The 17,009-nt window shown below is 42.4% G+C and overlaps 1 protein-coding gene across 1 annotated transcript in view; it reads right to left on the bottom strand.

Moving 5' to 3' along the window:
• Positions 1-17,009, bottom strand: part of LOC144804134 (uncharacterized) — a 123,328-nt gene that overhangs the window by 50,424 nt on the left and 55,895 nt on the right. Inside the window, exon 3 of the mRNA XM_078671899.1 lies at positions 10,069-10,167. Coding sequence (XP_078528025.1) covers positions 10,069-10,167 — 99 coding nt within the window. The remainder of the gene's footprint in view (positions 1-10,068; positions 10,168-17,009) is intronic.

Genomic DNA, 17,009 nt, shown 5'->3' with positions numbered 1-17,009 from the left:
CATTGCCTTGCCTCCTGATCCGTTGTTTGAAGAACAGACTCGATCAGGGAAAAACAGATATTTTCTTCGTTCACACAACAAGGACTAATAAACAAACCTTATATTTTTTCATTTCACATCACCCAGTACTGTTGCTATAAAATTGTGGACATTTTTATATACTATGTGTACATTTTTCTTACAGCTAGGAGACTTATATTGGATTCCATAAACATTTGATTTAAAACCTATCATCCAGGTTGGCCGTAGGGCCGTGCGGGTACCTCCTTCTGTTTAGCAGGTATCTGACACTAGGTCGCTTACCCTTAGTCAATTTCTGGGAATTCCTGGGGATTGATAATAGCTACTCAGAACGAAGTGCGTCAAGAACGTCACGGACGGTCTTTAGAGGATGGAGTCTTCTAAGTTGTTGAAAATGAAGAAAATAGCGGCGCAAAGATCTGAATTGTATAAGATGTTTCGAACAAAATGTTTTTTGTTACAGGTATTTCTGTTATTTTTAACCATTTCTATGTTACTGGTGGGTGGAGTGTACTTCCTACCCCCATCGAGAGCCTCGCTCTTCAAATCTTGGTCCTGGCCCGTACCACAAGCCTCTGGCGATGGTTATTGCTGATTTAGATAGAGATATTTTTGATGCAACTATCATTCCAGAGGAAGAGGTGCGAGCTTACAAGGATCTGAGTGAGATCAAATATAGTACATCAGTGAGTGATAGACAGCTGAAAAGCTCGGCTCCGATCTGGATTGTACCCCATCTCGGTAATTTCTGTCTGCAAGGTCTGGGTCGAAATCCGAGGGCTCAGCTTGGGAAGAGTGCTTGTACTGAGACGTATGTCTTACCGACGCTCTCTTCCCCTGTCTTTTTAACTGCCAAGGGTACTTATTTTGTATGTCTTGATCGTGCATATACCTGGTTGCCTCGTGATTTCTCAGGCACATGTTATATTGCAAATCTTTTACCACCGACTTTTTCAGTTGCCTCAGACTATCACAAGACTAGAGTTGTGAGAGGCGTTGTTAGCAAAGAGGATACTGCCGGTCAAGAAGCAGGAGACTTCTTTAAGGGTTTCCTACCGTTTTGGGGTCCTATGGTTAATAGTAGGAACCTAAGACAGTTGACTCGCGTGGTAGAATCGACTGCTAATATCACAGCAAGCGCCCTTGGTAACCTGACAGCAGAGCTGCAAGCAGATAGACTTATGACGCTGCAGAACCGTATGGTTTTAGATGTTGTACTTGCAGATAGAGGTGGTGTGTGCAAGATAATCCATTCGAGCTGTTGCATTTTCATACCAGATAATGCTCCAACTGTTTATCAAGCCATCTCGAAGTTGCATAAAATCTCAGAGTCCATACACGTGGACGAGGGAGATTGGACGCTGCTAGGATGGTTTTGGGGTCTGATGTCGACTTGGGGTTGGAAAATTCTGATGATTATAGGGGTTGTTGTGACGTTTCTGTTCACGTGTTGTCTTTGTGTACAGTGTGGTCCTACCTTATGTGGCCTCTGTGCCACAACGTGTATAAGAAGGCCATCTGTTATCAAAGAGGCATTGATGGATAGAATGATGTTTCAACAACATCTCAATGATCTGATGAATATCGAAATTGATTCTGATTTCGACTAGTGTTTGCCTACATGAGGGCAAAAGGAGCGTCTGAGGTTCCGTGAGAATCGATTCGATGTTTTGGGCAAGTACGAATATGGGCGAGTTTGGTATCTACGAACCGTAAATGACGAGTTCAGTAAGTGTACGCATTTTCGCTACACTCCTCGGAAGGGTTCGTCTTATTTTTGTGTTTTTCCATCCGAACCCTTGGGTTCCATTTTAGATACGGCATCCATTTTGTTTCTTGCCCTCACGTAGCCAGCGAAGTGAAAAAGTACGCTTCGTGACCCTGGGATTCCCAAGCTTTGCGGAAGATGCATATCCCTTTGATGCATCTTTTATGACAGTGGGATGACACTGCAAAGGCAGATGCCTCCGCTCGAGGGTAATCTCGCCACGGCGGGCTATTGATTCAGCCCTGCATGTGTTAGGCTCAAATCCTTTGATCCTGTGATCATGCTTCCGATATTTCCCCCACACTTTTCCTTCGCTGTTGTCTGTCTTCCTTGCACCTGTTCTTGCCTCTTTCTTTCGTTTGTTTACGACTAGAGCAGAATGTGCCTAACCGTGAGATAATGTGTTTTCACAGTTGGGAACCGGCAAATGTAACTGTAATTATGTTCCGGGTTTCCGACACCATGAATGAAGCCTTTTTGAAGTTTACTGTGGGAACTGAGTTGTAACCTTTTGCTCGTAATGTTGTGTAATGACCAAGAAGTGTATAAAAGGAGCGATCCACATATACAATTTGAAACAGACTCTCAGAACCTACACGTTGTTGTACTTCGAGTGACTTCTGTATCCCTGCAGTAATAAACTCTGATCTTTGACGCCGAAGGAAGTGTCCTGTGTCTCTGTAAGAAACTTCGTACGCCAGAACAGGTATCCCACGAAGGTTTTAGGTGTTGTCCCCTGGCACCGCTGGGCCTTAAATAGCCCGGTCCTTCAGTAGTCCGTCACCTATTCTATCTACCGGAGACCAGGACTCTAGCAACCTTAAGTCCAAATTGGTCACAATACCAGATAGTACACTATCACAACCAAACTCAGGGGGGCTATTAGAAAGCCAGACACTGCCTAGTGATGTAACGTTAGTACCTACAACCAATGAGAGCCTAAACATCTTGTATCCAACTGGTATGCCTATCATAGCTAATGCAAATGAAGGTTATACAGTCATGACATGGAACATAGCAGGCCTTAATAAAAAATTAAATGTGCCATTTTGGAAAGATCTCACTACATCAAATCATGACATAATTTGCCTGCAGGAGACATGGCTTAGAGACCCAATTTTTGTAGAGGGTTATACCTCAAATTGGATTAAAGCCACTGACTCTACGTCAGGAAGGGCTAATGGTGGTCTCCTGATACTTGTTACCAATAAATTAGTTGAATGTAAAATTGTAAGTTGTATAACAATAGACTCTAATTGTCAGTTAATGAGGCTCCGATTCTGTAAGGGTAAAGATTTGCTCCTAGTTAATTATTATAATAACATCTTTAACAATAATAGGGGATGTGCAACTTATAACTTAGAAAAAGAAATTGATAGGGCATTGGCAGTGCCAAATAGACAAGCTATTATCCTCTGGGTTGGCGATTTTAACATCCAAGCGTGCCCGCTGGTCCACACAAAAATATGTGGCTTTACAAAGGGCCACACCTCAGGGGATAACGTTGATTCTATGCATTTCCCTCATGGTGAATACGGCACAGCATTAAATTCTATAATAGCAAAATATGACCTTGAACTTTTGAGTTGCACTATGACCCAGGACAGTATTATATGCCCAACTTTCACTGGCAGGGGTGCTGCTACAACTATTGATCATGTCTTAATATCATGTTATAGTGATTATGCCAATTTATGGATCACAGAACAGGTTTTTAGTGACCATAATAGTATCTTGTTATCATTGCTATGTTGGGGGAATAGACAACCAAATACCCCAATTGCATTAAGGATATTATTCCTTCAAGAACAAATGGCATGAGGTTAAAATGGGCAGGTGTTGATCCACAGAAAATACAAAAAGAAGTGATAGCCAAAAGCAGACAGGAAATAGATCACTGTCTTAGTGAAGAGGTCAAATCAAGGTCCCTGATTTCTAATTTTCTTAGGATTAATGAATTTATAGAAGGACTTTTTATTAAGAACCACAGTGCCAAAAAACAAACACATACAGGCTGGTTTGATAGGAGCTGCACCCATGCCCTACACAATTTGAAGCTAGCACTAGGAACCAAGCCACACAACAAAGTGTATATTCAAGAACTACGTTTTAATTATAAACACATTATTGAGACCCGCAAAAAAGAATTGCAAGGCGAAGCATGGGATACACTTAGTTTAGCAGCAGCAACCAACAAGAGCAAACTATTCTGGGAGGCAGTTAATTGTCCCTTTTTAAAGGATGACAGTCGACCAGAACTAACCTCGCATGCAAGTAGTGATGCTTAGATCGAACACTATATAATTATTTTTAACCCAGATAGGATTGATATTAATTTGTCTTCTGATTCCACTTGGCCCATACTACCCCTACTGATAAATATTGAAAAAAATGTATGAAGGGCTAGCAGACAGTAAAAGGGGTAAGGCTCCAGGGCCCGATGGGGTGCCTATTGATCTATATAAGAGCGAAATTGATTTTTGGGCTCCGATTTTAGTTAGGATTTTTAATGCCGCTGTAGAAGGCCAGTTCCCGCCATCTTGGGGCCAGTCATTAATTATTCCCCTTTTTAAAAAAGGCTCTAAATCAGAGGCCTGTAATTACCGACCCATATCGTTGCTGGATTCGTCCCTTAAGGTAATGAGTAGGGTTATGCTTAAAAGCCTCGAAATGTGGGCCTTAGACAACAAAATCCTCTCACCTGCACAATATGGGTTTAGGAAGGGTTTAGGTACCTTGGAACAGTGTGTTAACCTGGATGTTCTTATTAGTAAATACACATTGGTCTAAGGGGGTAATCTGTTTTTATGTTTTGCGGACCTTAGCAGCGCTTTTGATCTTGTGGACCACTCCATACTGTGGCAAATATTACTGGATACAGGTGCCCCGAAAGAAATCGTATACTTTTTGGCAAGAGTCTTCCTGAGATTATGTAGTAAAGTGCGCTATGGCCCGGTAGACTAATGTACTCCCCAAGTTGATGCAACACTTAAACAGATACCTCCCGGATACCCCCTTGATTAACGGCCAGGCTGCTCCAATTTTATTATATGCAGACAATGCGGTTTTATTATCACATACCCCTATCGGCCTTCAGCGTCTTATTAATAATTTTATACTATTTATTAATGGCAGGAAACTTTTAATCAATAAATCCAAGACATTTGTTATGACATGTGAAAAAAACAGCACCTAAACCCAGTAAGGCTATTTTTCAGGAGAGAACAAAAATGCAATCGGTTAAATCATTTTGTTATCTTGGCGTAACATTTGCAGGAAATGGGGAATTGTTATGCGAATATGATAATATTCGTCACAAAATGAGTAGGAACACTAATAGTATTTTTAGATTTTCTGCAAAAGTGGGAGCCCGAAGAGTCAAAGATATGGTGACCATATACAATGCTAGATGTGTATCTTCTGCACTCTACAGTGCAGGAATCCGGGGCCACCACTTTGAAAATTCATTACAGCAAGATGAAAACAACTTTCTTAAACGCTTGTTGAGTGCTCCACCATCGGCTTCCACAGATTTAATACACCAGGAAGTGGGACTTAACTATATCTCAGATTTAGCCGCATTACGACCCTTTTTATTATGGCGCTCTGTTTGGGTAAAAGAGGAAACCATATTCACACAATGTATTATCAAAGACTATCTGAGGCTTGACCATTGTTCACGTATCCCCTGGTTAAGTTTCATTCACTACTGGTTTAGTCTTCTATTTGATTGTAATATTTTTATAGAACCAGAGTACGCAGCCTCAATTGCAAAAAAAGAGCTTAAAGAATCATTTTTAGCCTATAAAAGGGAGATACGAGGGAGATTAATTAGGCAACAACCTACCCTTGAATTTTACCAACAATTAAATCTTAAAACTGGCTTTCAGGCATACTTGGATGATGTAACAAAAACCTCCCTCCCTTTTGTCTTGACACGATTAAGGCTAGGGATCGTTCGTCACAGTGTGGCATTCCCGATTATGAAAAGAAGTACCAGTTCTGTATGCCCATGTGACAACATGTCTATACAAAGCTCCTGCCATTTTTAAATGTTTTGCAAATGTTATTACTTTTTAAGGAAATTCTATCTGAAACCTTTGTTTCTAAAATATCATGTCCGATCCACTAAAAATGCTATGAGGTTAGTATCGACACTGGGAAGTTCAGATGTTTGCTTTAATGTGGCATCTTATATTCTAAAATGAATTGCTGCTAGGAAATCTATTATTTTTAAAGTTTGTTTATAAAATGATATGGTATAATGAATTTCTTATTTAAGGTATTCTGCACTTTATGCATAATTTGCACAAAAAGGAAATTCAGCTGGTACGCGACACTTTATAGCGTAATTTGCACGTAATATACAATGTAAGTATTTGTCACCTATGATTATATCCGTATGAAATGTATACATTTTAAAGAAGGTCTTATTGTGTAATTTATATACTAGGCAAGACTTAACATACTACGGTGACCACTGTTGGTTACGTATATTGTAAGCACTAGCCACTTTATATACGACACTTTATAGCGTAATTTGCACATAATATACAATGTTAGTACTTGTCACCTATGATTATATTTGTATGATATGTACACAATTTAAAGAAGGTTTTATTGTGTAACCTATATACCAGGCAAGGCTTAAAAACATACCAGGGTGACCATTGCTGATTATGTATATTGTAAGCACCAGCCACCTTATTACGAAATTTGCATACTCTGTCTAAAATATCCCAGAAAAGTTATTTATCATTTTAGACTGGTTACTGTGCATATATATGATATTATAATTGTATAGCTTTGAATACTGTTATTTTGCAAATTTTGCACATATGTATAATACATATACTGTTTTAATAGCTCCCCATGCTAAGTATTATTGATGCTAAGAACGATATGGAGGCTGTAATTATGTAATTTTAATGTTTTGTTAATATGGTTGTTATCACAAACCGAATAAAGCTTTTGAATTGAATTACCCAGTAACTCTGAGACTCTAAAGGCCCCAACAAATAACCATAACATGCAAAGTTTGAATAACAAAAATTCTAAATGGGAAAAGCAAATTCTTAGTAAAATTGTTATTATGTTGCCCAGTAAGGAAAGAGATATAGGCTTTCTTAATACAGTACAGCGCTTCTTTTAGATCAACCTTGTAAAGTTCTCCTACCCAGTTCTCCTAAAGATGGCTCATACGCCCAAAAACACTTACCATAGAAGGAAATGCCTGACAGTTTCCCAGAAATTGTAGTGACTGATATATTCTTATCAATAGTGTCCAAAAAGAACCGTAAGATATCATTGTTGCGATTTACACAACCTATTTCAACATTGCTGTGACAAGCAGCATCCAGATGTAGGAATTCAGCCCAAGCTCTTCTGTAAGCAAAACCTGTACTGTCAGCATAAGAGTGTTGAACTAATCGCCGTATCTTTAATCTGCTAGCTACCATACCTCTTGAGGAATCTGAGTTTTTACCGGGTCTGCTCCGGATGCCAAACCACGGAATCTCTGCCACTGGGAACAAGATAAGGCATCTGCTATATTATCACCCAAACCTGGGACATGTTTTACTTTAAACGTTACATTGAACATCAGGCAACCAAGCAGGAATCTCTGTAATAATTTTAGCAGACGCCTATCTTTGGCCTTTTGACCATTTACCAGGTCAACCACAGTTTTTTTGTCCACATGGAAAAGAATGGTTTTGTTTGCCAACCATGTGCCCCAAACGACCAATGCTACAATCAGAGGAAAGAATTTAAAAAACTGCTATACTACGCTTTTCTGTAATCCACTTCTCTGGTCAGGTTGCAGCACACCACTTGCCATCCCAGAAGAGCCAATAGGGGGTGCGTGAGAGTCACCAACACTCACTGCATGGTGTGGGGATCTGGATAATGCCATGATGGCCGAAAAAGCAGTGTTTATCAATCAAGGCTGTGTTCTGAATTGGAGCAGGGTCTGGGGGGCCTGGAATAAATTCAGGGGGTACATCTGTGAGCCACCAAGGGCACAGGCTGAGGGGAAATCTGAAGATGACAATGGCGGGGAGATGTGAATTTCATGGATGGAATATTGTCCTCTGGTACAATGTGTGTACTATCATTGCGATTATTGCCAAACAACTGATAATGTCTGGATATAATGTTTGTATGTACTATCTGATTAACTTGTGCCTTGATTAGAATTACAATAAAACGTTTTTAAAAAAAGAAGACCCCAAAGGCATTGGCCCCTGATGCATCAGAGTAAATCTGAATTGACCATAAAAAATGGGACCAAATGGTGACTCCATTGAAGACCTTAAGAAACATAATCCATACTTCAAAGTCAGCTCTCACAGAAAGAGACACTCGAACTCTGTGATGAGGTAAGTTAATACCGGACATAGTAAAACCTAACCTTCGACAGAAGGACCTGCCAGCTTTCACCACTTTGCACGCAAAATTCAAATGACCCAATAATTGTTGCATCTCGAACAAGGCGAGTTTATAAGATAACCTAGCATGTTCCAAGAAATCCAAAATCTCTTACTTTTGCTAATGGCAATCTAGCCTCCATTTTCTTTGTGTCAATTTCAAGGCCCAGAAAAAACAAACATGTTGCAGGGCCCTCCGTTTTCTCCTCAGCCAGAGGCACGCCTAATTCCTTGGTTATAGCCTGAAAAGACTGAAGCTCTCTGCTACAAGCGCTGCGCGGAGAGGCCCCCGGGTGAATTATGATCTATATAAGAGTCCACTAACATAACATAACATAACTACACTGCTGAGTCTTAGCTACACCAACAAACAGAAAGTCATCCAGATAATGTGACACTTGAACATGACCTGATCTAAAAGAGAAAAGTAATTGCAGAAATGAACGAAAATCCTCAAAAAGTTGACAAGAAACTGCACAACTCATAGGCAAAATTTTATTAACAAAATATTGCCCTTCAAAATGGATACCAAGCAATGCAAGTCCCATGGGTGTACAGGGAGTAATCTAAAAGCAGATTTAATGTCACATTTCAACAACTCCGCATATGAGCCAGCTTTCCTCACCAGTTCGAGAGCCACATCAACTGAAGCAAAGTGTACCATAGTATCTTCTTTAGCTATGAAATCATTCACTGACGAACCTTGTGACCATGACAAATGCTGTATCATACAAAATTCACCATGTGCCTTTTTTTGGAACAACACCCAAGGGAGAGATGATAAGGTAGGGAAGAGGCCAGGTAGAAAAAGGACTAGCCATTCTGCCTTCAGCAATTTCTGAGTGTAACTTTTCAGCAATAATGTGTGAGAATTGATTAGCAGATTTCAAATTGAGAGCAAACCTGCGGCATCTAGGACCTTGGTAACCCAGCCGGAAGCCTTCTTTGAAACCCCATTCCAATTTTAAAGCTTGGTCCTGCAGAGGATAGAACTAAAGCCAATAACATAGCTTGGGAATATCAATTGGCGTAACTGCCTGAAGTGTGCTCTCTTCTGTAAGACGGATGATCAATCATATAAACCAGAAGTCTTCAATCTTTGAAAGGTTTTATTGCAGTCAACAGGATACAGCAGCATACAGGTATAAGGGGCTCAAGGTGGTAGCTCCAACTGCCTTTGAAGCAATTCCAGTGCCTGGCCCAAACATTCTGAACAAGTAACACATGGAATACATTGACAAGTATAAAGTAACATTCCAACATTTTTATATAAAGAAAGTGCACTGAGAAATGATACACAGACACCACATATCTCCCTCCTTTTAACAAAAATAGAAAATAGCGCGCTTAACAACACAGTGAACAGAATGCTTACTGAACATACCTACTAGGAATCCTCCAAAGTCTTGAACTCCTTTTGACATCAGGAAAACTTTGACCAATATTTACAACTGGATTATGAGCCGAATTGATTTTGGCCAAGCGACCAAAATTCCACCACTGACCATTCTCTAATTTTGCACTGTTGCCTTTAATTGACTATACATGCAGGATCCCTGAATTTTGATTTACCTTTTTGTAGCATCAAAAGATCCTTAACTCGAACCAGATCACCAACAACAAATTTGGCTTCTTTTTTAGAAACAGGCATGGCGAGTTTTTCACATCTGCTAACACTGGCTTCATCATTACGATTTTTACCAATGAAAGAATTTTTTACAACATTACATTTATTATCCAAAAATTCAATTTCCAAAACGGATTGAGTGTAGATACCACTTTTCTCCCTCTCATCAATTCAAAAGGAACACAACCCAAAACAGAGTGAGGGGTAGTCCTATATGCCCATACCAGATCTCGGATAGCAGACTCACAATCTACTTTTGCTTTGATGGCATTCTGAATACATTCGACTAGAACCCTGTTGAATCTTTCAACTTTGCCATTTCCCTGAGGAAAATACAAAGGAGTGCGTAAATGTCAAAATATCTTGCATGACTTGTGAAGTAAACTGAACTCCATTATCTGTAAGTAATTCCTCAGGTGTGGCCTCTCTGCTGAATACATCTTGAAGAAAACGAATAACAGATTTGGTATTTGGCTCAGAAACTCCTCTGACCTCCACCCACCTGGATAAGTGATCAATTTGAACTATGAAATATTTTATACAATTGGGTAGTACATGAAATGGTCCAAGAAAATCTACGGCGACCTTTTGCCATACTCTGTTAGGAGAAATTGAGGGTTTGGGAGATGGAGAATTTGTAACTATATGTTTGTCACTGTATAAACATGTGCTTCCACATCTCGATCTACAGACGGCCACCAAAAATCATTACGTATTCTGCGCTTAGTGGCAGTCATACCCAAATGACCTGAATGCGCAGTTTCTAGAATTCTTTCTCGAAAACAACATGGAGGGATTCATTTGTCTTCTCTGACTAAAAGTTTGCCTTCAAGAGATAATTCATTTGCGACCTTACAAAATGGTTCAATAGATCTTTCCCTAGGCCAACCTTTCACCACAAACTCCACAACTTGTTTAAGTAGTAAGTCACTTTCTAATGCTTGCACCACTCTACCATGTCAGGGCAAATTACTGTGTCATCAATGCTAGCAATGATACATTCTTCAATATCTTCTTCTGATTCATTAGACTTATCCTCATGCACAGGATGTCTGGGCAAGAAGTCAGCTTTGATATTCTTTCCACCAGCTATGTATTGTACAGTAAAATTGAATTCTAAAAGCTTGGTGGATAACCTAGCTAACCTAGCTGTTGCTTTTTTGATTTTGTTGCCAGAGAGTATATCCACTAATGGCTTGTGATCGGTCCTCAAACAAAACTTTCTCCCCCACAAGTATGGTCTGAATTTCTCAATTCCCCATACACAAGCAAGCAATTCTTTCTCAATAACTGAGTATCTCAGTTCAAAGTCTTTCATTCGTCTTGAAGCAAAACCAATAGTAAGCTCATTGTTGCCTGCCATTTGTGATAACATTGCACCCATGCCATAAGAGCTGGCATCCACAGTAACAAATGTATCTCGCCCTTCCATGTATGCTTGAAGACAAAGCAGAAGGGATACCCTCTTTGATGCATTGAAAAAGTCTTGACAAGTAGCTGTTCATATAAAATTAGAGTTTTTCTTTAAAAGACTTCTGAAACATTCAGTGAGACTTGCAAAATTCTTTATGAACTTGGAATAGAATTCACAAAGCCAAATGAACGAACGAAGTTGGTCTTTGTCAATTGGATGGGGTGCATTGACAATGCCATCCACAATATTAGGTTTAGGTTTGACACCGTCTTTGGAAAGAACGTGTCCTTAATACTCAATCTCATTTACTGGAAAAATGCATTAGTCTTCTCTGACTGTAACATGATTATCTTGTAAATGCATCAGTCTTCTCTGACTGTAACATGATTATCTTGTAATGCGGTAAGTACATTTTCAAGTATAACATTGTGTTCTTCTTTTGAAACAGTGTGCACCAGGATATCATCTTGAAATACAACTACGTTAGAAATATCCTCCGGGGGGCCACCAGTCTTCTTGTTTTTAGGAAAGGCCTTAAAACCTGGCTCTTTACCCAGTAGGCCTCTCAGCAGCCCTCCTTACCCTAGCTGTCTTGTTTTCTCTTTTTAATTGTGTTGTGTTATTGTGTTGCAGCTCTCCTTTACCTAAAGCGCCGGGACACTCTTTCTGAGTAGCCGTTGCGCTATACAAAAGAATAAATAACATAACATAACATAACATCCTTGAACATATTGCTCATAACTTTCTGAAAAACAGACGCAGCGGACACCAAACCAAATGGCATCCTGCGGAACTGGAATATACCATCAGGTGTAACGAAAGCTGTGAAATGCCTGGAAGACTCGTCCAGTTCCACCTGATGGTACTCAGTTCGTAAATCCAGTTTGGAAAACCATTTGTATTGGCCAACTGCAGTGATAAGATCCTCAATGCGGGGTAATGGAAAATTTTCCACCCAAATTGCATTATTAATGGAGCGCAAGTCAATGCATATGCGTAGTTCGCCATCAATTGTGAAGTGAAATGATCAAAATCACAATAGCTAGCCAAAACTTTTAATGCTGTAATTTAAGTGTCAATAGATTGATTAGGACCTTGGATCCGAGGAAAAAATTTGTGACGATGAACCACTAAATTAACTTTTCCTTCAAAGTAAATAGATAATTTTTTAACTGCAAGTTGAAATTCATCTAATCACCTAAATCTTGCCCTAAATATACAGGTAAGTGGTCAAAAACATTTTGTCATTCTACACCGAAGTAATAATATAAAAGATTACGTTTTCTTTCTGGTTTGAAATTTAAACCATCAATAGCACCAAGATATGGTTCAAAAGATCTGAACCAAAGACACCATTTCAAAGGTGGTTCTCCAGGGTCCCGTAGAAACAAGGCAGGAGGGGTAACAGATTCCATGTTGTGAATAGGAAACTGATCAAAGTAGGATGGAAAACACAACAGCAAATAGGTCAGTGAAATAAAGCACCAGTACCTCTAAAGAAAATATTAATTAAAGATAATCAGCAGAAAACCAAATAAAGATGCAGAAAAACAAGTATTGTGTTGACAACTGCGGTTGAAATGAAAGAAGAACAACAAAAAATGTAGCATCAACAAAAAAACAAGCATTGGCATAGCCAAGAGGTCTTGCCTTTAGGTCTGTATATGTGTTTAGCCATGCAGCAGATTAACCTGGGTGCTACAACATCTATTATTACTAAATGAGCAGCACATTATCCAGTGTGTGTGTGTGTGTGTTAGGGTGCACTATTCCAGTATGTGTGTGGCCTATCCATGCGGTTCCTTGTCTGACTATTTTGTGACCCATGCCAGTGATCCCATCCCGAGAACAGTGTGGGATAGACTGTAGGAGTATGTATAACTTGTGACAGAAGTGTGGGGAGCGAGTGACTGTTGGAATGTATGTGACGAGCTGTGAGAAGTTGGCCTGATGTGCAGTGCTCACTATTCTAGTGATCACTATATATCAGTCCAAACAACCCTTATTGATGATTGGTTGTAAGTCAACCTTATAGACTAGTAGCATGGATACGAGCAGTCTAAGGCTAAGACTCTAGAGGGCGTGTTAAGCCAGCTGTTTTACCATCACATTACCCCTTGAACACCCAGTGAAAGGACACCACACAAGTTGTTATGAAAATAAACAGTGTATTTATTTATAACAAGACTACCCTGGCTCTTTATGAGACAGGGAGCTAAGCACACAACAAAACTCTTACGAAAATACTTAAGTTAGCACGTTATACACAAATGCCCGAGGGGCACAAAAAACCATATACTTAAAAAGTGGAATGCGAAATTACTAGCAGGTAAGTACAGTACTAATAGGCTTTGGAATCGCTAGGACTGGACTAGGGAATCGTTAGATTACTACTAGGAGACCCAGGGGACTCGGGTGCAGAGTGTGTACTCTCACGCGGGATGCGGGACAAAGTCTATGGAGGCTAGTAAAGGCAAAGTTAGTGTTCACGGGCGAACCCGACCTGGTAGGAAGAAAACGACAGTGGATCCTGACCCTAGGATAGTGAGGCTATGCTGGGACACCGAAGTGCCGAAGTTACCTAGCCCAGGGGCTGCAGCTGCATAGGTCTGAAAAGACGTCGGGGATCTCGTTGCCGGACCAGGAGCCTGGAAGGAAGAAGTTGCTGGCAGGCGACCAGTGAAGAAAAGTTCGATGGATCCAAGCCTGGATCAAGGAAGAAGAAAACCTGAAAGCAGAGGGGACCAAGTTCTTGAATCACTAGCCAGTGATTAAGTGGGCACCAGGATGGCACCGGGCGAAGTCACCGCAGTCAGGTGAGTGGGCGCTGCTGGGCTCTGCAGTCTCTCGGACCAGGAGGCGTTGTCGGCGACCAGGATGGAGGTGCGAGCTGTCCCACGAAGGTTCTTGCTGTCGACGTCGCTGGACCCAGGATTGGGCAACAAGTCTTGGCAAATGCAAGGCCCACGCGGTGGACCTAAAATGGCGTCTTGAGTGGACCAGGAGGGTCCAGGGTACTTCTCCGATGGAGGGAAGCAAGGGCCAGTCTGGAGCAACCAGACCAGCAGCAGAAATGTCGTCGGGCGTCGTCAGGAAGGCCACAAGCCAGCGGGCTAGTAGCCAAACAACGCGGTGAGCAGTAAAAAGCAGAAGGGCCCCACGCAGATCGTGGAGATGCTGGGGGGCTGCTCTTCGGTGCTGGAGCTGCTCAGGGTGGGGGCTTCTCGGACCCCAAAGCACTCACCAGGAATTCACTCGGCGGGCTTGCTGGAAAGAAGTCGTGCAGTCTTGAAGATGGCCGGTCCCTCGAGGTCTCGTCACACCCACGAATCTCAGCGTGACTGATGATGCAGGTAGAGGTCAGAGGTGCCAGGGAAGCCGGTTCTCGTCGAGCTGGGCAGTCGGATTCCGGAGGAAGGACTTGCAGCAGACCGCAGTGTTCTTAGATGGTGCCTGCGGATGCAGGGTGACTACTCCTTAGTCACAAGGGAGAAATCTTAGGAAGAAGTCTTGAGTTCCTTTCGCAGAAAGTAGTTTCAGGATTCAAAGATGATCTGATTTGGAAGGGGGCCAGTCTCTACCTTTATCCTGTAAAAAGGGGCTGGCACGCGACTAAGTCCTGCCCTATGGGTGGGACTGGGAGGGGGGTGGTTACACCCACTTCCTTGGCGGGCTTTTCCCCAGCACAGGGTCTGGAGTGACCCTGGAACTGGTTCCAGCCAGCCTATGCACAGTGAGCACCGGGGTGCCACGTGCAGTCACCTTCCTCTAAAGCCCTGCCTACCTACAATACACAAAACCCTGTCTGGGACGGTGCTGGCACCGCCCCTGGCAGGAAACCCTTTGTCCTTATCTCCTGCTCTGGGAGGACTCCCAGCAGCAGGAGGGCAGACTTGTGTCTCGGTGGCAGCATCCATTTTGTGGATGCTAAGGCTCTGTCTGACTTTTAACCGGGTTATAGGTTACATGCATGTTGTGTCCCTCTAGAAGGGTGGAATGCTAACCCCGTCGCCAGAATTGGCGAGGGGTTAGTATTCCAATTCGTATGACACCTTACTCGACATGTTTTGATAAAGCGATACCAGAGTTGGCACATAACCGCGAGGATTATAATGCACTTAAGAGTATATGGTATGCGATATCATGGTAAGGGATAGATCCCGAAAGCCGCAGACAGGCTCAGCTCATGCCAGAGCACCATCTCACACGATTCCAAGCACTCTGCCTTCAGGATTGTTAAGGCCTGCCATAGGAGTGACTGATAGGAGATCTGTGTGTCCATTTTTAGGGTTAGATATAGGTATACTATATCTAAAGCAAAGGGTGATTACACCACCTTGCCCCAGCTGTCAAGCAGCCAGTTGTGTCAGATTTGGATGGCCAGCCAGGGGTGGCATAATACATGCTGCAGCCCCTGGTAGGCCCTGGGTACACCTATGCCCTGGGTACCTAAGGTACACTGTACAGGGACTGATAAGGTGACTCAGTATCCAATTTAGATATGTACCTAAGGTACATGGAATCCATTTTACAGAGAGAGCAGTAGGCCTGGGGCCCTGAATAGCAGGGTTCCAGGTCAACTAAGTCAGAAAACCAGCAAAACACCAGGCAAAAAGTTGGGGGCAACCATAGTCAGGGTTCTACCTTCCTACATAACCCCCCCCCAAACGAAAGGAGATAAGGCTATCCTTGTCCAGGTAAGCCTATATTGCCTAAGTGGCCATTCAAGGAAGTACCAGCACTGGCATGGTTACCCCCTATGTCATGGTCCACTAAGCAATCCCTCACCCTAAGGGTGTCTGAGGGTCTCCACCATAGGGAATCTCTACCTGTGGTGTGTTTTGTCAAAGAAAAAGGCTGGTGCTGAAATGGAGTACTGAAGTGAGGCTCCACTAACTTTGGGCTCAGCTTCCTCCAATCATCATCCACCATAGAGACCTTTCTTTCCAAGACTGAGTTGTTTTGGGCTCTCAGGGTCAACCTCTGGCTACCTACAGCTGGAGGTTGGGTCCCTCTGTTTGGCTTACTGGAGGGACAGGTCAGGTCTGGGGCCCTCAGGTCCCAAGTTTGGCTGTGCCCAACAGTGTCCATCTGTGGGAGGTCCCTAACTAATTTTAAGGGGGATCCCTCAGGAGTGTGTCTTATTTTCACTTGGCTAGGTCTACTAGCTTCAGTGCCCTTAATCTGCTGATTGGGGAATTCTTTTGGACAGGGGGCCCTTTGGGGTCCAACACTGGCCTCCCTGACCCCTACAGCCCTGGGCTGACTGAGGCAGGGTAGAGAGGGGCAGGTTACCTGCTCCAGACTGGGTCCCACCTTGGAAGGGTCCACTGACATCAGGGGTTCTGCCAGGCTAGGCCTGACTACCTCTGTGGCAGTTTCTTCACAAGGGGTCAGATCAGTTCCCTGAGGAGGCTGATCCTTTCCTAAAGTCTGGTGGGAGGGAGATTTCTCTTCCTCCTCAATACTCTCTGTCTGAGTGGAGTGATCCATAGTTTCAGGCTTCACAACACTGTCATCTGTCTGAGTTTGAGCTGTGGCCATCACAACTCTCCCAACCTTTTCAGGAGGGGGCTCAGTTTGGGTGTGGGCTGTTACCATGACAGCCTTGACAACCTGTTCTGGGAAGGAAGTTGTCTGAGATTGGGTAGTGACTGGCACAACCCTCCTGACCTGTTCAGGGAGGACATCTTGGACTGGGGCTGTGGCTACCACTGCCCCACTAACCTTACCATGGGTATTTACCATTTT

This window comes from Lissotriton helveticus, chromosome 1_2, assembly GCF_964261635.1.
Source record: "Lissotriton helveticus chromosome 1_2, aLisHel1.1, whole genome shotgun sequence".
Classification (NCBI taxonomy): domain Eukaryota; kingdom Metazoa; phylum Chordata; class Amphibia; order Caudata; family Salamandridae; genus Lissotriton; species Lissotriton helveticus.
Note: the sequence above shows the minus strand (reverse complement) of the source record. Positions and strands in the feature narration are given on the sequence as shown.